The 22592-nt window shown below is 37.3% G+C and overlaps 1 protein-coding gene across 10 annotated transcripts in view; it reads left to right on the forward strand.

Moving 5' to 3' along the window:
• Positions 1-22592, forward strand: part of LOC109793146 (uncharacterized) — a 45808-nt gene that overhangs the window by 10696 nt on the left and 12520 nt on the right. For 7 of the 10 annotated variants that reach the window (XR_014433218.1, XR_014433219.1, XR_014433221.1 and 4 more), the window contains exon 2: positions 15578-16533. Coding sequence is in view for 3 of the 10 variants with exons in the window: in XM_083072684.1 (XP_082928810.1) it covers positions 7271-9874 (2604 nt within the window). In the remaining 7 variants the exon portion in view is untranslated. Of the gene's footprint in view, positions 1-6615; positions 10820-15577; positions 16534-16996; positions 19304-22592 lie in introns of those variants that run through there. The other 3 variants (XM_083072685.1, XM_083072686.1, XM_083072684.1) reach the window with 3 other exon arrangements.

The raw sequence follows: 22592 nt of genomic DNA on the forward strand, positions 1-22592 counted from the left end.
CAATTTCCAATGCTTGGAAAGCGGTCTCTAAAGCTTCCTCTGCTGCATCCACGTAAGGTATAGCAGCTGGCTTGCTGATGAGTATGTCATCTTCAGCTTGTACAGTCACCAGTTTGTCACCCACTATGAACTTGACTTTCTGGTGGAGCGTAGAGGGTACAGCTTTCGCATCATGAATCCAAGGTCGGCCGAGGAGACAGCTGTATGCGGGAGTAATGTCCATCACTTGAAATTCGACGTTGAAGATGGTGGGCCCAATTTGGATTGGGAGATTGACTTCTCCCACCACTTCTCTTTTAGAACCGTCGAAAGCTCGGACGATCATGTTGCTCGGGCGCATTTGGACTCCCTTGATTGCCACTTGCTCGAGCGTTCTTTTTGGCATCACATTCAAGGAAGATCCGTTGTCTACCAAGACTTTTGCGATGTGATACTCCTTGCACTTTACAGAGATGTGCAAGGGCTTGTTGTGATTTGGTCCCTCGGCGGGGATCTCTTCATCGGTGAAAGTGAGGTGATCATTAGCCGTGATGTGACTAACAATCCCCTCAAACTTGTCTTGGGAGATGGTATGCGACACATATGCCTCGTTCAAGACTTTCAACAGAGCTTGTCGATGCGGTTCGGAGCTTAGGATCAACGACAATAGGGTAATCTTTGCGGGCGTCCTATGAAGTTGATCCACGATGGAGTACTCGCTCTGTCGGATAAACTTTAACAGCTCGTCTGTCTCCTCCTCGGATTCTTTTTCCTCGGTTTTCTTTTCTTCTTTTTCTTTATTCTTGGGGGCTTTATCATGAAGATCTTCGGGAGTGTAGATCCTGCCACTCCTAGTCATGCCCCCAAGTCCAGCGATGTTGGAAATATCGCTGTCGGCAGAAGAATGGATGTCGTATATCCATGGCACAGCCTTATTTGATTCGTAGGGAAAAGGCCTTGGAGCGGTGATCCTTAACGGTGTCGGACCTTCCCCTTTATTCATCTTGATTACCAACAACGGAGTTGATGTGCATTCACTTGGCGCGGTTGTTGGCTTACACTTAATAACAAATGGCGTGCGATCCATTCTGAACATACGCATCGATTGATCCTTTCTTTTTATTAATGTTTTTAATGGATTACTAGGAGAGATGTATGAAATGAATGACTCCTAGATCCCTCCATGATCTATATGCATGATATGAGATGATGATGTTGAATATGCATGCATTGTGTTTATTGAACTAAGCATTATCATGTTTTCGGGATGTCCCTAAGATGATGCATGATATTGCTTGGTTTTGGGTAAATATCATTTTTCTTTGTTTTTTGAATATATATATTTTTTTTGTATTTTTAGGGTGAAAAGGGAAACTACCTATATGAATGTGATGAAGGTAGATGTTAACACCATGTAATGGAAGATTCTTATTTCTATTTATTCTTATTATTTAAAAAGGAATGTTGTATGTTTAAAAGGTGCAATGTATGCTCATACAATGTCACATAAAAATGCACAAACAATTCACTCATCCACGAACAGTCACGAGCGAATCACGAGGTAGGGGTATCCTGCAGAAAGGTGCATATTCAAGGTGGTTCTAACTGTTCTCACCAGTCCAAGGCCCCCAAGGTGCCCCCATTATAGGGACCCAATTCCTCTCGTCGTAAGTCGATGGAAAGCTCCAACGCACTGTCGGACTCGAGTTCATGGTTATCACCTTGAGTGATGCTTTCCGACAACGGTCTACGGGCACCTATAGACCCATTCGACAACCGGCCGTACTAACATCCACTCCCTATGGCTTACCACTCATGCCCCCGGGTATAGAGGGAACTGTTGTGTGCAAAGGTTCGTGTACAGTTTGTATTCCAAACAATTGCAGAAATTTAAACATACAACAGTTATTAAAGCCATATAAATAAAGCATGTTATCATACAAACAAGGGGTAATGAAGTAATTTTAACTATTATTTGTTAAAAATAATCTGTCACTAAATGGGACTGACTCTCGAGGCTTCCCCAGTGGAGTCGCCATCTGTCGCCACCGGCCCGAAACGGGCTTTCGGCATTCGCGAAGGATGGTTGGACTCTTTTATTTGTTTAAAAATATGGACTGCTAGAATGACTTATTCTCAAACTGAGACCTTGTCAAACGAGCAATTTTATTAAAAGGCTCACCAATCCATGTTAATCCCAAGCGGGACCCTCCATGGATTAGCGGTTTTCATAAAAAGGAAGGGTTCATGGAGTCGCCACCAATGTTTTACTCAAAACATTGGAAAAAGAAGTTTAAGGCAATCGATTCAAAAATCGACTTCGGCCATGACAACCAGAGTCGGGTAAGGGAGTCGGTTACGCGTGGGGAAGGTGTTAGCACCCCACAGCACCCCTTTCGGGTTCCCTATGACAGATTATTTCTAAAAATAATAATGCAAAATTACTAAATTACCCCTATTTATTCTAAACAATTATAACTTAACTATCTACATGATGACAGTTAAATATACACACAGAAAGCAGTAAAAGGAAGGTCTTAAGAAGAAACCTTTGAAGCGTGCTTTTATATTCAAGTAAAACTGGGAAGCTTTTTGGCGTTCCCTCGCTCTACAAGCCCGCTCGCTCCCCCCTAGAAAATTTTAACTATGGAAATCCGGAGGATTTCCCTTCGACTCAGTTCGAGACTCAAGCAAAAAGCTCAGAACTCAAGAACTTTGTCGGATCAACTCTCCGAGTGATTTCTAGGCAGAGCACTGCTCAAAAAAACCCAGAATACTCAAGAAGAGGGTTAAAACTCAGTGTAAAAGTGTAGAATGACGTCCAAATGACGTCTTATTTATAGGGAACAGGCGCAATACGGGCCCTGGAGTCAATACGGCCCGTATTGAAGTTTTGAACTACAATACGGCCGTATTGAATTCAGTACGGCCGTATTGAAGTTCAAAAAACCTCAATACGGCCGTATTGAGTTCAGTGCAGCCGTATTGAAGTTCAGAAACTTCAATACGGCCGTATTGAGTTCAGTGCGGCCGTATTGTAGTTTAAAATGTTCAATACGGCCGTACTGAACTTTTGGGAGGCCGTATTGGGCTTCATTCCCTCCACTTCCTTATTTTGAGCTATTACAAGACCTCTAGACCTACAGAGAATCCTCCTAAGGCCTTCCATGAGTCCTTCTGGCTGACTTTCCTTCAGTCTTCAAGAGTCTTCAAGCTTTATTTCCGACCCGGACAATTTTAGGGGTCTACATGTATTCAGAATTTGAACTTTGAAATTTCCTGTTCTGGTAATGGATTACAAGGTCTGGTAATGGATTACCAGAACATATTTTTATTGTTTCAAAAAATTTTATGTAGAAAACCTCATCTCAATAATTTATTTCACAAATCTCTTTCAAGAAATGATTTGAACTATTCTTTAAAGCTTTTGTTAAGTCTTTTGAAAACATTTTTACTTACTTTCAAAAGATTTAAAACTTGTTTAAATTTAAAGAGATTAATTTGAGATTTTTGAAAACTTATTCTCAAGGCCAAGCATACTTGCAATTTCAAAAGATTCTTTTACATACTTAGCTAAGTTGACAAGACTTGTCTATGTATCACTTGAGATCTTGTTCTTGCATCAACTTGCTTTAGCTCAACCTTGATTCTTCTTCAATGCTTTATAATCACTTTGGCATCATCAAAAACATTTGTGGATATTTTCTTCCACACCATATATGCTTATCCTTGCTCTTTTGGAAGCCTTCACTAGTGAAATAGGACTCCATGTGTACTTTAGAAACAATGTATGCTTATTCTTGCTCTTTTGGAAGCCTTCACTAGTGAAATAGGACTCTGTGACTAAACCATGCATTTGGGGCTTGTTCTTGCCCATATAAGGACTTATGAAACTTGCAAACTTTGAGTTCACTAGAGCTTGTTTTTGCCCATATAGGGCCTTATGAAACTTGTAAAGTTTGTGTTCACTAGCCTTCTTCTTGCATCTCTGCTCAAAAACTACATCTCTACTCACAATGACATCTTTGCCCATAATGATCTTTATTACATTTGGATAATAAAACTTTAACCTTTTAGATTCATTACTCATCCCAAGGAGCACACACTTGCAATTTTTGTTCTCTAGTTTAGTTCTTTTAGCATTTGGTATGTGTACATGATCCACATATCCAAACAATCTAAAGTGCTCAACTAATGGCTTTACACCACTCCATGCCTGATGGAATCATGCTTTGGAGTGCAAGAGGTGACATACTCAAAGATCCAAGAGGAGTTGGCTAGACATGAAGGTTTGGGCCTGTCAGGACCCATCGGGCCCATTGGGCCTAGGAAGGCCCAAGTTGAACTTTTCATGGGCCATATTTTGTTATAGCTATTTTCATATGTTTTGTATACATCATGTTAGTATAGGTATCATATATTTTGGTCTTGTATTTTGGACCACATAGAGTAGCATTTTAGTTTTTAGGCTTGTTGGGCCTAGTTTTGGGCTTCATGGGCCTTTGGGCTTTTGGTACCCAATATTGGACTCATTTTCATTCTTGTAATTTTTCCTTTCCATTGTATTTGTTTGACCATTGTATTTAGGTCATTAGATTAGGAAAATACAAGAAATACTAAAGTAGGTTAACTAGGTTAAATTAGGTTTAATTTGGAAGCCATTTAAGTTACATTTGAGTCACATGTTTTGCACCAATTGGTGGCTGAACATGTGACACTCAAATTAACCCTAAATGACTCTCAAATCAGACCTAGATGCACATTAGATACCTAAACTCACGGCCACACCCATGTGCACCAAAATTTGAATTCAAATTTCCAATTTGAATTCAAATTTTAGGCGCCAACTTGTGTAGTTTAGTCTAGGTGCCAAAACCGTCCCTACTTAAAGTGTTTCTCCTACACATTGTAATCACTTTTGAATATATGAAAATCTGAGTTGCTTCAGCCATTTTCAAGAGTCACCGAATCATTCAAGAGAGAACCTTAGAGAGTGCCTTCAAAATTCACTTAGGAAAACCTAGTTTCCTTATCTTTGAAGTGAGCAATCCTTTGATGTTCTTGAGCTTGGATGCTTCCTTCAAGGCTTAGGCCTTCATTCCGCAAGCTTCTCACCTTCCTAAGGTGTTCATTCATTCGGTAGTATCTCCTTTGAAGTGGATCCGTGCCTAGAAGGAGCTTGGAGGAGTTCAATCATCACTTTTCCCACTCACTTCTATCATTTTTGGTATCAAGAGCAAGGTTCTTCAAGGAGATAAGTTCTTCTTCTTGTGTCCGTCTTCTTCTTGTGATTTTGTGTTGTTCTTGCTGTTCTTATTGTTTTGTTAGAGTTTCAATTCGGATCTATATGCTTTGTCTCACATTTTGTTCCATAGATCCATTGGTTGATTGTTTTTGAATTTCTTCCTCAATCAACTTGTTTAGGAACTATTTGCTTGTGCTATTTTGATTTTATTTTGAGTCTCTCCATTCTTGTATGTGTCTGTGATTGGACCTCATGCATTGCATTTAGATTTTGGTTTTGAATCTATGTTTTGTCTTAGAAGTTTGTGTTTAATCCTTACATATTTCCAATTCCTTGAATAGCATGTTTAACCTAGTTTTATTTTGATTTTTGTGTTTACATATTGGTCTCGGTCATTGCTCATTTGTGCCTACCTATATGTGCTTTTTCTTTACCTTATTGTGTTCATAATTTGCTATTAGTCCTAGCAAGTTTCTTTAGAGTTAGGTTTCTATTATGTTCTTAAGTTTTCAAATCACATTCCATTGAAAATCTTATAAAAAATTTTGTGACTCAAAATTTCAAGTGTAAACCTACTTCTAGTGCACTCTTCTTGTGGATTCAAATTTAAAAAATTAGAGGCTGAAAACAGAGATAAAACAGAGCCTAAAGTGTTCAAAAGATCAAAAAGAAAAGAGTTCAAAAGGAATCCAAACCAAAAACCTAAAGACTAGTGCACTAGTTACTCAAGTTACTTGAAATTTGACCTAATTTTTGGCTGATTTGTATTCTCGGTTTCTATAGCTTGGAATCATTGAAAAATTTGAAACAAAAGGCAAATATACTCTCTGGACTCTTAATTTGATACTAGAAAAAGAAAGAATTAAAAAAAATAGAGAAAAAAATTTATAAAGAAAAAGCCGAGAGGTGTACAAGCTGAAAAATCCACTTGATTCCTTGTTATTGTTTTGGCTACTACTTTTGCTATACTTGTCCAATTGTCTTCAATTTTTTTTTGTTTTGTTCATCTATTCTAGTACCTATCTAGGAACTCTTCTCTCTGAGTGCTAGCTTTTATTTGGAGTCTTAATTTTCAGTTTTACTTGTTGAACCTCTTTGAGTCTTGTCATATACATCTATTACTCTTAATTTTGGTATAAGCTTTTCAAATTGTGCTTTTATTGCTTGTCTTGTTTTCTTTCAATAAATTCCTGTGCTGGAAGTGGCCTCAAATCCTTGCTCAAGGATCAAGCATTGCTCAACAAAGATTAGGAAAAGTTTGGACACTAAGACCTAAAAATTTGACCTAATTTAGTGGCCAAAACTTATCCTAAACTTCCTTCACTTGAGTGACCTTTTCCTTCACCTTGTGAGGCAGCCACACTTAACCTCTTGTTGTGTATCTTTTGCAGGTCCAGTAGCATCCATTTGAAGGATTAGTGGCGGATTAAGACACTTAAACAAGTGTTAGAAAAGTTGAACACAAAACCGCCACTAATTGGTCACCAAAGCCGCCACTTTATTGCTTTTTAGGCTAGTTTAATTTTTGTCAATTCTCTTGTATTTTTAAACCAATTTGTAAAGCTTGGAGGGAGTATTAAGAAGCTGGTCAGGTATATCTACATCCTTGATAGACTCTCACGTGTAGTACTAGTGGAAGTGGCTTGGAAATTTCATATGTTTCAAGCTTCCACTTAGGATATCCGACTAGTTGCTTAACTTGCTTCTTTTTAAGTTTTCTTGTACTTAATTGCTTTACTTTGTTGCCTATAAACGTCTAGAATTGTGTAGTTTTATTTTCTCACGCTTAGTTAAGTGTCAAAAACAAACAAATTTGTGAAAAGCATACAAAAGTTTTGTGAAAAGTTTTGGGGAATTGAAAATACCACAAAGGAGTTTAGTGATTTCCACTTGAAAAGGCTTGGTTATTAAGTGGCTCTTTGTAGCTCACCTCCCTTGATAGTGCAACTTGTACACTTAGACTTCCAAGTGCTATTTTCATTCCTAGAAAATACCAAAAACATTTTATAACTTTTTGCATAGCATACAAATTCTTTTTGCTTAACCATGAGTCATCATTCTCAAGGTAGTAGTGACTTTGATACTCCTAAAAGTTTTGAAAGAATTGTCAAGGAGGTTGAAGCACTAAAACTTTGGAAAAATGATGAGATACTTCAAAAACAAAAAGAGAAACTTGAAAAAGAAGTACAAATCATGGCTTTGGAACAAGAAATCCAAAAGATTAAGCAAAGGGAAGAAAAACTTTTGAAAAGATTGAATAAAAATAAAAGTCCAAAAGGTTCTTCTAGGAGCTCAACCAAGAGCTCCAATGATTCTCAAAGCCAAGATAATGATGGTAGTATGCATATGGATGCTTACTATCAACCTACACCTAGGAGAGTCATTAAGGAACACAAAGTGAGGGAATCAAGGGTTGATCTCCCTTACTTTCATGGAAAAGATAATGTGGACACCTACTTAGATTGGGAGATGAAAGTGGAGCAAATTTTCACTTGTCATAAAGTAGGTGAGGAAAGAAAAGTTCCTTTAGCCACCCTAGCTTTTCAAGGACAAGCCATGTATTGGTGGACATCCTTGGAAAGAGAGAGAAGACTTCATAATGATCCTCCCATCACTTATTGGAATGAGTTAAGGAGTGCTATGAGAAGAAGGCACATACCTTCTTATTATAGTAGGGAGCTTATGGATAAGCTCCAAAGGCTCCAACAAAAGGGTATGAGTGTTGAGGAGTATAGGCAAAAGATGGAGTTATATCTCATGAGGGCTGGGATAAGGGAAGAGGAAAGATTGACCATTGCTAGGTTTTTAAGTGGTCTAAATTTTGATATAAGAGATAGAGTTGAGTTACTCCCTTATAGGGACCTTGATGATTTGGTCCAACTTTGTATAAGGGTGGAACAACAAAATTTAAGGAAAAATTCTTTAAAAGGAAAAACTCAAGCTAACTCTTATATCAAGAATGACTACAAGAGGGAGGGTCAATATGACTCTTCTAAAAGCTCTAGTAAAGGTCAAGAAAAAGAAAAAGAAAATCATAAAAATGTTGTCACTTCTAGTAGTAAAACTAGTGACATCAAATGCTTTAAATGTCTTGGGAGAGGCCATATAGCTTCTCAATGTCCAACTAAAAAGGTCATGATTTTGAGAGGACAAGACATTTATAGTAGTCTTGATGAATCTAGTTCTACCACTTCAAGTGGTAGTGAGACTAGTGAGGAAGATCCTAAAATTGAAAAGTTATATCCTATGGATGGTGATCTTCTTATGATCAAAAGGCTTCTTGGAAGCCAACCTTGTCCCACTTCACTATCTCAAAGAGAGAACATCTTTCATACAAGATGTTTGGTTTCTAAAAGAACTTGTTCTCTCATTGTTGATAGTGGATCATGTTCTAATTGTTGTAGTACAAGGTTGGTTAACAAGTTAGCCCTTACCACCATTCCTCACCCTCACCCTTATAAACTTCATTGGCTCAATGAAGGTGAGGAATTGGAGGTGAATCAACAAGTGAAGGTCAAGTTTTCTATAGGGGATTATAAAGACAAAGTTTTATGTGATGTGATCCCTATGGAAGCTTGTCATATTTTGCTTGGTAGGCCATGGCAATTTGATAAACAAACTATACATGATGGCCTTACTAACAAAATAACTTTCACTCATAAAAATAAGGAAATTGTTTTTAATCCTTTAACACCACCCCAAGTGTTTGAGGATCAAAAGCAAATGAAAAGAAAAAGAAATAAAGAAAGAAAAGAAGGAAAGAGTGTGGAAAAAAGGGATTCCACTAAAACCTTTGTGACCAAGGAGAGTTATTTTATGACCAAGCAAGATTTGAAAAGAACTCTCTTTATTCATAAAAGTCTTGACTCTTATCCTAATGCTGCCACTTATCTTAAAGTTGAGAATGAAGAACAAAATGGATTTCAAGTAAAGAATTCTTCTCAACTTCGAGATATAGTGAAGAAGGAGTGGACTATACCTAGTGTTACTCCTTATACTACTTCCTTGAAGGTGCACAAGGAAGGAAGTATTTCTTTGGATTTCATAAAGCACCCAATTTTTGGTTTACATTGTTTAGTAGATATAACTTGTAATAATATATATTCTATGCTTGATCTTATGGGAAGTTCTTATTTTTTTGAACTTAATATGTTTCCTTCCCTACAAGACAAAAATAGAATATATGACTATGAGTATCTAATAAACAATCAAATCCAAAATTGTTTAGGACGTTTTTTAGTAGTATTTTCTTTATATTTTAGGAAAAGCCTAGGATACCATTTAGGGTACTTTAGGCAAGATATTGTAGTGTTTAAAAATCAGTCTTTTCATTGTCTTAGTCATAGTGTTCTTACATTTTTAGGTTTTACTTCTAGGTTATGCTTAGAAGAGGAGCCTATTTTTAGAGAGTCTAATATTTTATCTTTCTTTGTTAGGTTAGATACTAGGACTCCTCTTAGGATCCATGATCTTTTCTCTTACCATGTTACTTCTTATTCCTTGCATGTTTTATATGTAGGTGTTAATTTTTCTTCTTCCATTCATCCTCGAGATTTGAGGACAAATCCTTTTCAAGAGGGAGGGGATGATGGAATCATGCTTTGGAGTGCAAGAGGTGACATACTCAAAGATCCAAGAGGAGTTGGCTAGACATGAAGGTTTGGGCCTGTCAGGGCCCATCGGGCCCATTGGGCCTAGGAAGGCCTAAGTTGAACTTTTCATGGGCCATATTTTGTTATAGCTATTTTCATATGTTTTGTATACATCATGTTAGTATAGGTATCATATATTTTGGTCTTGTATTTTGGACCACATAGAGTAGCATTTTAGTTTTTAGGCTTGTTGGGCCTAGTTTTGGGCTTCATGGGCCTTTGGGCTTTTGGTACCCAATATCGGGCTCATTTTCATTCTTGTAATTTTTCCTTTCCATTGTATTTGTTTGACCATTGTATTTAGGTCATTAGATTAGGAAAATACAAGAAATACTAAAGTAGGTTAACTAGGTTAAATTAGGTTTAATTTGGAAGCCATTTAAGTTACATTTGAGTCACATGTTTTGCACCAATTGGTGGCTGAACATGTGACACTCAAATTAACCCTAAATGACTCTCAAATCAGACCTAGATGCACATTAGATACCTAAACTCATGGCCACACCCATGTGCACCAAAATTTGAATTCAAATTTCCAATTTGAATTCAAATTTTAGGCGCCAACTTGTGTAGTTTAGTCTAGGTGCCAAAACCGTCCCTACTTAAAGTGTTTCTCCTACACATTGTAATCACTTTTGAATATATGAAAATCTGAGTTGCTTCAGCCATTTTCAAGAGTCACCGAATCATTCAAGAGAGAACCTTAGAGAGTGCCTTCAAAATTCACTTAGGAAAACCTAGTTTCCTTATCTTTGAAGTGAGCAATCCTTTGATGTTCTTGAGCTTGGATGCTTCCTTCAAGGCTTAGGCCTTCATTCCGCAAGCTTCTCACCTTCCTAAGGTGTTCATTCATTCGGTAGTATCTCCTTTGAAGTGGATCCGTGCCTAGAAGGAGCTTGGAGGAGTTCAATCATCACTTTTCCCACTCACTTCTATCAATGCCTCTTTTGGTGTTTGACTTTTAACAGATCTATTCAACACACAGACAATTCAATTCACTACCTTTGGTCATTAGCTTTTTGGAATCATCTTTTCTGATAACCACGCCATGCACATCTTCATCATTATCCTATTTTTCCTGATGGCATCCTTCCTAGCATCAATGGATAGATGTTGATCAATGAGAAGGAAACCTTGACTCCTTGGATCAAGGTCTTCAAAGGTGCAAGGAATGATGAAGGAAAAGTGGAGATGGACGTTGAAGGTGAGGTGTTTGATGAAAGGTTTGAGAGGTGCACTCTAGGGTTGGCTCACTCCAAGGTAGTTGAAGGCCACTTCTAGGATTTTTCTCTCAAGGTGGAGATAGGATGGGAGGTGGCCGAAAATAGCCAAGGGGACTAAGGATGATATAAAGGCAAAATGCTCTCTTTATATTCAATATCCAAAGTATTTACAAGGTGTGGTGCATTGGGTATTTATAGGAGTAGGAGGCATCTAGGGTTGCATTTAGGGTGCCTTGGCCGAAATTCACCTTGCCAAATGCACACCAAATGAAACCTAAATTAACCCTAGATGCAACTTGGTGGCCAAGGATAGAATCTTTGGGTTTAGTTAGGCTACATCTAGGTGCATGATAAGATCATGCAACCTTTGCCCTCCACTTGGACCTAAGCCTTTCTAAGACTAAAAATAGGTCCAAAGCTACCAAAAATATGTCACCTCCTAATTAAAACCCTAGCCCAAAAATTAAAACCCTAATTATCTAAAGCACCCCATAATACAAGGGTAAAATTGGAAATACAAAAGAAAATAAGTTCTATAACTAAGATACCCCAAAATACAAGGATAAAATTGGAAATACAAATAAAATAAATTCTATGACTAAAATACCCCAAGGGTAAAATTGGAATAAAGCAATAAAATTCTATATTACTCAAATTGGGCCTAGGAGATGGATCCATACATGATATCTCTTTTATCTTCCTCCATTCTCCTAGCCATGAAACATGTGATGGGTCTCACATGAAGCACCAAGGATGATTTTCCATCATTTCCTCTCAGCCTTGTTGGGGAATGTAGGTAGTGATTAATTGTCGCTTAATTCCATAATTTTGACCAAACTCATTAAATTTCATAGAGGTAAATTCCCTTCCTCTATTAGTTCAAAGGCATAATTTGCAAACTAGTTTGCTTTTCAACAAGGCTCTTGAAGCATTTAAAAAAAATAAAAGCCTATGATTTCTCTACTAAGAAATATGTCCATTTTTCTAGAGTAATCATCTATAAAGCACAAGAAATACCTTTATTGACTATTACAAGTTGGAGTGTTAGGGCCACATATATATGCATGGATAAGTTCCAATTTTTTGTTGCTATCCTTTGACTTTTCTTTTAAATTGGATCCCTATGTTGTTGGTCATTCATAGAACCAGCCATACACACATTTCTTGAGGTAGATAAGTGAGGAAGACCTCGCACCATCTCTTTGCCTTGTAGAATTTTTAGTCCTTTATGACTAAGATACTCATATCTACAATGCCATAAGTATGAGACATTTGGACCAATAGTATGGAAATAAGAGTCCCTTTTAGCCAGATAATGTGCATACAATATAAACATCCTATTTGTATACAATTCTCCAGAATCAAGCCCTTTTCAGGATGATATACTTTGCATTTTCCTAATTGGTACATCACAATTAAACCTTTCTTGTAATTGACCTATAATCAAAAGATTGTTTTTGAGTTCAAGCACAAAAAAAAACACATTAGAAATCACAAGAGTAACTCCATTCATATTCAACTTTACACTTCCTTTTCTAGTTACCTCCTTTCTTGTGTTTGCCAAGCTTCACATGTTGCTCGTATCCCTAATCGATTTCACTAAACGCAAATGTGTTTCCACACATGAGTGTCAGATGTCAAATTTATTTTGTTGAAATTATTTTAAGTTAGACCTCTCAATACTTTGTGACTCTTTTATACTCTCTTACATTCTCATTGTTGAGACACCATTTTTTTAACCCTTTCAAAATTAAATATTCATACCATGTCAAAAATAAATAAATAACATTACAAAAAAAATAATGATAAAAACTAAAAGGATTAAAAAATTGCAAGTATAAGGACTAAAAATGATTGGAATATAGATAAATATAGGGAATAAAATGTCTATTTTAAACTATAGGGGCTAAAAGGTAAAATAAATGAAACTATAGAGATTAAAAAGTATTGTAACCAAAAATAAATAAAAAAGATAAAAAATGGCATTTCGCTTGTGTAGGTAAGGTTGGATCGAGCAAGTTTGACACCTCTAACCCGCATATTGCTTCATCCACTATCTCATTGTGTGCATATTTCATTTTACATAAACTAACACATTCGTGTGAGCCTGCTGGGCTGAAGTGACTGTGGTGTTCTCAAGGGTTGAAACGAGGAAATCAATAATTGTGGGAACTATGAACTTAATGAGTAAACTTATTTAATTTTAAATATTATGGTCATAAATGTTGATGTCATTTTTGATAGTGTGGAGGATTATTTAAATACAATGGAAACTCCATTTAACATAAAGAGTGACGCTACTGTTTCTACTAATCCTTTTGTTACTATTATTGGTAATAGAAGAAAGAGTAGGATTATAAATGACCAAGATTAATATATTGAAAAGCTAAGAAAACTAAGTCTAATACCATTGATGGCATGAAATTATTATGAAAAGGTTAGTCTAGTTGATGGGGTGGATAAATGTAAATGCAATGGTTGTGAGAAATTGTATACATGTAAAGTTTTTATGTGTTTAATGACAATATATAGTATCAATTAATCATATTAGAGATGGCTTTTTGTTGGATTTGTTAAGATACAACAGTTTATAGAGTTGTTTGACAAACACTTAAGATTTTATATTTTCAGTACAAATATTTGTAAATGTTTATATATGTACAAGGATTACCATAACCCCATAAGGGGCTTGATATTTTGAACTTGAGAAAGTTAGGAATTGTTTTATGTGTTTCTGCACCATATGTGTGTGTACGTTACATGAATATCCAATAACTCTAGGTTAGATGATCTCTATGTTTTTCGTTGCATGGAGTATGTTTTTGTAGTGACAAGTGTAATGATTTGTCGAATTGTTACTATAAACCCCAAATAAGGTAGAAGCTTTGAGATGTGAAACATGGGGTAGAAGTGTACCGTTGAAGGGAGGTCAAGTTCATACACCATCCCATCAATGTTGTGACGAACCTTGCAAAGACCATAAAACCTCTTAAGTAACTATTGATGAACACAATGGTAGACGGAGGTTTGGTGATAAGATTGCATTTGTAACAATACCCAATTGCCTCTAGAAAAGGTAACATCCCTTTAGTGTTTATCCGCATTAGAGTTGTCAATTTGGGTCTGACCCAATAGACTAACTTGGTTAGCTACAAATAAAGTCAAGTTGGATCTTAAAAAGAACGATCTAAACAGAATCAAACCGTTTTGACTCAACCTGTTAAGTTCGACAAGCCAACTAGGTCTAGATCAGGATAACCTGCAAGCTTACGAGTTGGTTCATTAAATTAATAAGTGAAATAATTTGAGCTATTATTATTTGTAAAATCTACAATATATTATAAAATAATAGAATAAAATAAAATATAATAGTAGTAATAGTATTTTACTCTTTTGTATTCACTTATAAAGTTGTGGTTACAAACTTAAAGTTAAGATTAACTATTATGAGAGTTTTGTTACTCCTATTGTGCATTTGATGGCTTGACCTTATGACTGATCTTTGTTCCATTTTTTTGAAGAAAACAAAGATGTCATTCTTGAAAAAGACGAAGATATAATCACCCTTGTGCTAGTGCTAATCGGGTCATGATATCATCTGTTACTTTTATTGCTTATTGTTGGTGTTATCCCTGGTTTTAACTCTTATCTAATACCAAATATCTTATTTTATTTTTTTAAGGCTTGTATTGTATGGATTGAGAATTATGAACTACATTTTGGCTTGTTATTTAATTTCTTGGTGTTGCTTTATTGATTGTTGTTGTTGTTGCTTGTGAACTTAACTAAGAATTATGTTGGCTTATTGTTGCTTTATAACCCATTGTGGGAACTAAGAACTCAATCAATAAACTTGTTTAATTTTGAATATTGCATTCATGAATGTTGATGACATTTTTTATAGTATGGAAGATTATTTAGATATAATGGAAACTCCATCTAACATAAAGAGTGAGCTTATTGGTGCTACTAGTCCTTCTGTTACTATTATTGATAATAAAAACAAGAGTAGGATTATAAATGACCAAGACCAAGATATTGAAAAGGTTACAAAAAATTAAGTCTAATATCTTTGAGGTATGAAATTATTATCAAAAGGTTAGTCTAGTTGATGGGGTGAATATATAAATGCAATGATAGTGAGAAATTGTATACATGTAAAAGTATTAAATGTTTCATGACAATATATAGTATCAATTAATCATGTCATAATTTTTATTTTTTTTAGTTAAAAAATAATTTATTTTTTAAATGTATTTCTTTTAAGTAGGTTAATTTGACTTGATGGCTCAACATAAACCAAGTTGGGCCAAAAAATGAAAACTCAAAAGAAAAAGTTAGTCCAATCTAAAATAACATTTGCCCTTATAGGTCAGGTTGGGTCTTACAAATTTGACACCTCTATTTTGTATATTGCTTCATCCATTATCTTGCTGATTGTATGTTTCTTTTTACATGAACTTACACATCCATGTAAGCCTGCTAGACTAAAGCAATCACAGTGTTCTCAAAGGTTAAAAGGAGGAGATCAACACTAGTTGATAGTTGGCGACTATAAAGAACTTTTGTAATTTTGTAATTAAGTCTCTAAACTAATTTTTTTTCTTCATTTAGGTCCTTCATCTTTTTATTTTTTTTTGTAATTTAGTCCTTTAAATTAGAAACTCATTCACATTTTTTTATTACATCATACTTGGACAATAACATCAAATTACTATTTCATATTATCATTTATATGTACCAAATTTTAATACTTATTGGTAAAATTTTCCTTATGATCTCTTTAATCGTAAGAATAATAAAATAATAATAAATTCTAATGAGTAAAGATCAAAATTTCATAAAAAAATTATAATCTAATGTGATTGTCTAAATATAAAGAAAATTTCATAAATAATAAATGAATTTCTAATATTAAAAATTAAATTAAAAATTTTTAAAAATAAAAATTTAATGATAATTTTTTTAATTTAAGAATCTAATTAAAAATAAATAAAAAATCAGGATTAATGACATATTAAACACTTTTTTTTATTTTTTTATATTGGACCGAACTAGTAAATAATTAGATAAAAATAAATTTGTACAGAAATACGAAAATCTGTGTCCATTTGTCAGAATGTAAACCCAACCCAAAGTACACATACATGCTGGACACCCCTAATGGCGAAGCACGAGGACCTCACCTTCCCCGTTTACGAGACGCTGGAGCCAGAGAAGAAGGACGGCGTCGTTTCAAGGCTTTGCATTCCAAGTTCGAGGGTGACAGGACAGCCCCGAGGTGATTGGTCGGTCACCGGGGAGAGTGAGCTTGATCGGTGAGGATATCAACTACGAGGGCTATTCCGTCTTCCCCATGGCCATTCGTCAAGAAACCCTGGTCGCCCTTCGCAAAGCGCCACAAATATGCCGCCACGTGCACTTTCCCAACCAGGTTGATATTTAATAGAAATGCAAAATATCTTTGGTACTGTTTTATGATGATGTGAATTTATTTAGTTGTTATATCATATGTGATTATTGATTTCTTATAATTATAACTAAATGCATGTGAAACTATTAGTATTAAACCAGTAATTCTGCATATTGGGTAGGATGTACAAAACTACAAAACTTAACTTCAACTCCTCGATTCTTATGGTTGTTTATTTTAAGTAAAATATCAATTTTAGTCTTAAATAATGGATATTATGCACAAAATGTTAACTTCAATTTCTCGATTCTTATGGTTGTTGTCGTTATTGTAATTTTTATATGTAAAAAAAAAAGAGAAGAAATTAATAAGTCATTGCATCAGTAATTTAGATTCGGCTTTTTAAAGTAAAATATCAATTTTAGTCTTGTAATAGCTTCCATCATTTTTTTAAAAAAAATTTCTTCGTGATATTTGGCGCTAGTTTTGTTGTTCTTGTAGGTATTGAACTTGGAAAATCACTGATAAGCGCATCAAGTCTGCACCCATTTGGAGCAAAGATTTCATAGTTTAATTTGATATTGGGCTTTTGGATATTATATTAATAGTTTAACTTGATATTTTTCTTTGTTATTGGGCTGGACATTATGCTTACTGGAGCCCATTTGTCTATTGTTATTTAGCTGGAACAATTGAATGAAAAGGCAGATGATACTATTGAATTGAAAATCTTTCTTAGGGTTCTCTTAGTGTAGCTTCTCTCTAGTAGCTTATCAAATTGGTGCTTTCATCTCGTTCCTCTATGCCTCCCCGCTCTTCAAGGGACGTTGAGCCTCGTGATCCTAAAGGTGATGAAGATCCCATTGGTGTCCTTACCACTCAAGTAGCTGCTTTACAGTCTCAGTTCGAAACCCAAATCAAATTGAATGCTTCCAATCATGAATCCCTAACCACCATTTTATCCAACCTATTAGCCCAATTTCCCCCAAACCCTACTACCTCCCCAACGATTTCCCCCACTGCTACAGCCTACCCTCCGCCTCACCCATATACCTCCACTATACATATGGCCATTCCTACCTCAATTTCCCATTTCACTCATTCAGTCGCACCCACCATACCCATTTCGTCAATTCCATCACAAGGGTTCATCACACAACCCTTAACCATCCCTGGCACCCAACCACCCCCATTTATGCCCCAACCAACCTCATATATCAACCCTTCTCCAAACCCTTTTAACTCTCAACCGTATGGGTCTCCCATTCGACCTCCGAAACTCCATCTTAGTGAATTTGATGGTTCGGAACCCCTGGACTGGTTATTTCAAGCTGACCAATATTTTTTATTTTATCAGGTTCCATGGGATCAACGAGTTTCTATTGCAGGATTTTATATGAGGGGTGAAGCCCTCAGTTGGTTTAAGTGGTTGCATACCAACTATCAATTAGGGGACTGGACTCAGTTTTCTCAAGCGCTTCAATTACGTTTTGGCCCTTCGGCTTACGCTAATCATGAACAAGATCTTTTTAAGTTGCGTCAAACAGGGTCCGTGGCCGAATATCAAACAGCTTTTGAGAAACTCTCTAATCAGGTCTATGGTTTATCTCCACTCTCTATTCTTAATTGTTTCATATCTGGATTGAAGCCTAGCATTAAACGTGAGCTTAAGATTCTACAACCCAATTCAATCAATCAAGCTATTGGCCTTGCCAGATTAGTGGAGGATAAATTGAATGATACCAAACCCCAGTTCACTCGTGCTCACCCTGTAGCCAACCCTTCTACTTTTCCCACCCCCCTATCTCCACCGACTTCCACCACTTCTAAACCAATTCCTTCCACCAACCCTACCACCCCCATACCCATAAAAAAATTATCCCAACAACAACTACACGACAGGCGTGCTGCGGGTTTATGCTTTCATTGTGATGAAAAATATTTTTTCGGTCATAAGTGTTCTACACCGAAATTTTTGTTACTTTTGGATGATGATATTCCAGACTTCGCTACGGTGGACCCTAATCTTGACATTGCTGCTTCGGATGAAGGTCCCTCTGACCCTGGTTCTCATTTCCAATTATCAACCTATGCTTTAACAGGCCAGGTTGGTGCCCAAAATCTCAAGTTTCAAGGCTTAATTCGAGGCCACACTGTTAATATCTTGGTCGATACTGGCAGCTCCCACAATATTGTACAACCTCGAGTGGCTCGCTTTCTTAATCTAGCTACTATTCCTACCACACCTTTCAAAGTGATGGTCGGCAATGGAGAGCATATCTCATGTTCTAAAGTTTGTCCATCAGTCCCTATTTTGTTTCAACAACATGAATTCGAAGTTTCGTTATATGTTTTACCAATTGAAGGTGCTGATATTGTTTTGGGACTTTCTTGGTTGAGAACGTTGGGTCCTGTTCAAGCTGACTTTGCCATACCATCATTTTCTTTTACCCATAATAACCAACCACTTACTATTACTGGGACTCCCAACCTTCCCACCCCAGCCTCTTTTCACCAATTTTCTATCCTGGTTCACCAACAATCCATAGCCCAATACCATTTATTATCCATTGTTCCACTACTCATGTCCCTAGCTCACTTGATACTTCTCACACTCACCCAGATATTACTACCATTCTCCAATCCTATGAAAGTGTCTTTCAAAAACCACACAGCCTACCGCCCTCCCGCCCACATGACCACCATATTCCCCTTCAACCCAATTCTTCTCCTGTCAATGTCCGCCCATACAGATACCCCCACTATCAAAAGGAAATTATCACCCAATTAATTTCCGAAATGCTTCAAGATGGGATTATACAGCCTAGCACTAGCCCTTATTCATCCCCGGTTTTATTGGTGAAAAAGAAAGATGGAACATGGCGTTTTTGTGTCGATTACAGGGCACTCAACGCCTTAACAATTAAAGATCGCTTTCCTATTCCCACGATTGATGAGTTACTAGATGAGTTAGGCCATGCTAAGGTGTTTTCTAAGATTGATCTACGGTCCGGGTATCATCAAATTAAACTTCACCCTTCAGATATACATAAAACTGCTTTTCGGACATTTGATGGCCATTATGAATTTTTGGTGATGCCATTTGATTTATCAAATGCCCCTTCCACTTTTCAGTCAGCTATGAATGATTTACTAAGACCATTTTTACGAAAATTTGTCTTGGTTTTCTTTGATGACATTCTGGTCTATAGTGACTCATTCACGGCCCACTTGGATCATTTACGTTGCATTTTGCAATTATTATCAGAAAATCATTATTATGCAAAATTGTCTAAGTGTGTGTTTGGAGTGCAGTCCATTTCATATTTGGGTCATATTATCACAGGGACCGGGGTCTTCCCAGACCCTGAGAAGGTGAAGGCCATTCAGGACTGGCCCGTGCCACTCACGTTGACTGCCCTACGCGGATTTTTGGGTCTCACTGGTTTTTACCGGCGATTCATCCGCAACTATGCCGCTGTTGCCGCTCCCCTCACCGATCTACTTAAGGTTATTACATACCAATGGAATGAGCAGGCTCAACAAGCCTTTACAGACCTTAAGAACAAAATTACAAGTAATCCTACTTTGTGCCTTCCCGACTTTAGTCAACCATTTGTGTTGGAAACTGATGCTTCTGCCATTGCTGTTGGCGCCGTCCTCTCCCAAAACCAACATCCTATTGCATTTTTCAGCAAGAAATTAGGCACCAAGATGAAAAATGAATCAGTTTATGTCAGGGAAATGTATGCCATAATTGAAGCTGTAAAAAAATGGAGACAATACCTGTTATGTCGCAAGTTCAAAATCATCACTGACCAGCAAAGTCTTCAACATCTCCTCACTCGGGACCTCCACACCCCGGAGCAACAAAAATGGCTTTCGAAATTACTCGGGTTTGATTTTGAAGTGCTGTACCGCCCAGGCAAACACAACCTTGCCGCTGATGCTTTGTCTAGACCACCTCTCATGTCAGATTCTTCCTTGTTGTTTGCCATTTCTTCCGTCATTCCACAATACTTGCAGCAGTGGAGGCATTATTTCACCCAGAATTCCGAAGGAAAGGATCTAGTTACTAAATGTTTGAATAATGATGAGAAAGCAGAAATTTATACAGTTAAGGATAACTTACTGTATTTTCATCAACGCCTTTTTGTGCCTCACCATGCTGATTTTCGTTCACAACTCATGGAGGAATTCCATAGCTCACCCACTGCTGGACACTCCGGGTTCAAGCCGAGTTTGTTTCGTCTTGCGGCTTCTTTCTACTGGCCTTCTATGGCTAAAGATCTCAAGGACTTCATCCGCAAGTGTCAGATTTGTCAACTGTCCAAAAATCCAACCCACAAACCCCTCGGGTTACTTCAACCTTTACCAACACCACACAAGATATGGGAAGATTTAAGTATGGATTTTATTACCTGTCTCCCATGCTCTCATGGGTACACTTCGATTTGGGTCGTCTGTGACCGTTTAAGTAAATTCGCCCACTTCATCGCTTTACCAACTCATTTTACCGCAATTCAGCTTGCCCATCGCTTTATGCATGAGATATTCCGTCTTCATGGTTTTCCTCGTTCCATCGTCTCTGACAGAGACCCTATCTTCTTGAGTACCTTTTGGAAGCAACTCTTTAAGGCTGCTGGCATGAAACTCCGTTTTAGCTCTGCCTACCACCCGCAAACTGATGGCCAGAGTGAGGTCGTCAACCGTACCCTTGAGGCGTTTTTGCGCTGCTTTGTTGCTGATAATCCCCGCTCCTGGTTTGGCTATCTCCATTTAGCTGAACACTGGTATAATACTAGCTTTCATTCTAGTTTACGGACTTCTCCTTTTCATGTTGTCTATGGCCGCCAACCTCCCTCTGTCGTGGATCTATTATCTCCGCCAGATACCAACTCTCCTTCAGTTGCCGATCTGCTTCAACAACATCACCTCACGTTATTAGACATCAAAAATGCCTTAAGAGTTGCGCAACAACGAATGAAAAGTTTGGCCGATCAAAAGAGAAAAGATCATACCTTCGAGGTGGGTGAGTGGGTCCTCCTTCGCCTTCAGCCTTATCGCCAAGTTTCCCTCTATCGTCGCACAAACCAAAAACTCGCGAGGCGTTTCTATGGCCCTTTTCGCGTTCACCGTCGCATCGGCGCTGTCGCTTATGAGCTAGAGTTACCATCATCTTCCAAGCTGCATCCGGTTTTTCACATCTCCAGGCTCCGCCCTTATATTGGTAATGATCCTTCGTTCCACCACCAACCTTTACCTCCAGATTCGGTTTTACTCCGCAGTGACGAGACCCTCATCTCCGCCAGTGATGTTCAAACTCCTACGTCGGACACGCCCACACCTTTTCCCACACTTATTCGTGACCAAGATTTTTATGAGACTCCACGAGACCCTTCTAAGTTTGTGCCGCACCGTTTTCCCTTCATCAAAGAAAACGTTTCACTTCCGCTTCCAGCTGCACCATTGGATCATTCACGGACGGCCACGATTAATCCTTCACCTACTTTTTCCAAGTCCAAGACAACCTCTGTCACCCCACTTACCCCAACACGTAATCATGTCACTCACGAAGCTTCCTCCAAGCTGGTTCAACGCGGTCCGTTAGATGGGGTAGTAACAAACACAAACGCATCTGAGACGGCCACATCATCTTCGATCCATGCCTCCCACCTTGTGGCCAATCCACGTTTCACTTCCACTGACCTTGAGGACAAGGTCATTTTTGGGCCGCGGAGTAGTGATAAGCGCATCAAGTCTGCACCCATTTGGAGCAAAGATTTCATAGTTTAATTTGATATTGGGCTTTTGGATATTATATTAATAGTTTAACTTGATATTTTTCTTTGTTATTGGGCTGGACATTATGCTTACTGGAGCCCATTTGTCTATTGTTATTTAGCTGGAACAATTGAATGAAAAGGCAGATGATACTATTGGATTGAAAATCTTTCTTAGGGTTCTCTTAGTGTAGCTTCTCTCTAGTAGCTTATCAATCACAAATGGGGCCATTATTTTATTTGTGGGTGAGTTACAATTCCTGGTAGATATAATGCAGTTTTATTTTATTTAGGCCT

Source organism: Cajanus cajan, chromosome 4 (genome assembly GCF_000230855.2).
Source record: "Cajanus cajan strain Asha chromosome 4, NIPB_CcT2T_4, whole genome shotgun sequence".
In the NCBI taxonomy this organism is placed as follows: Eukaryota; Viridiplantae; Streptophyta; class Magnoliopsida; order Fabales; family Fabaceae; genus Cajanus; species Cajanus cajan.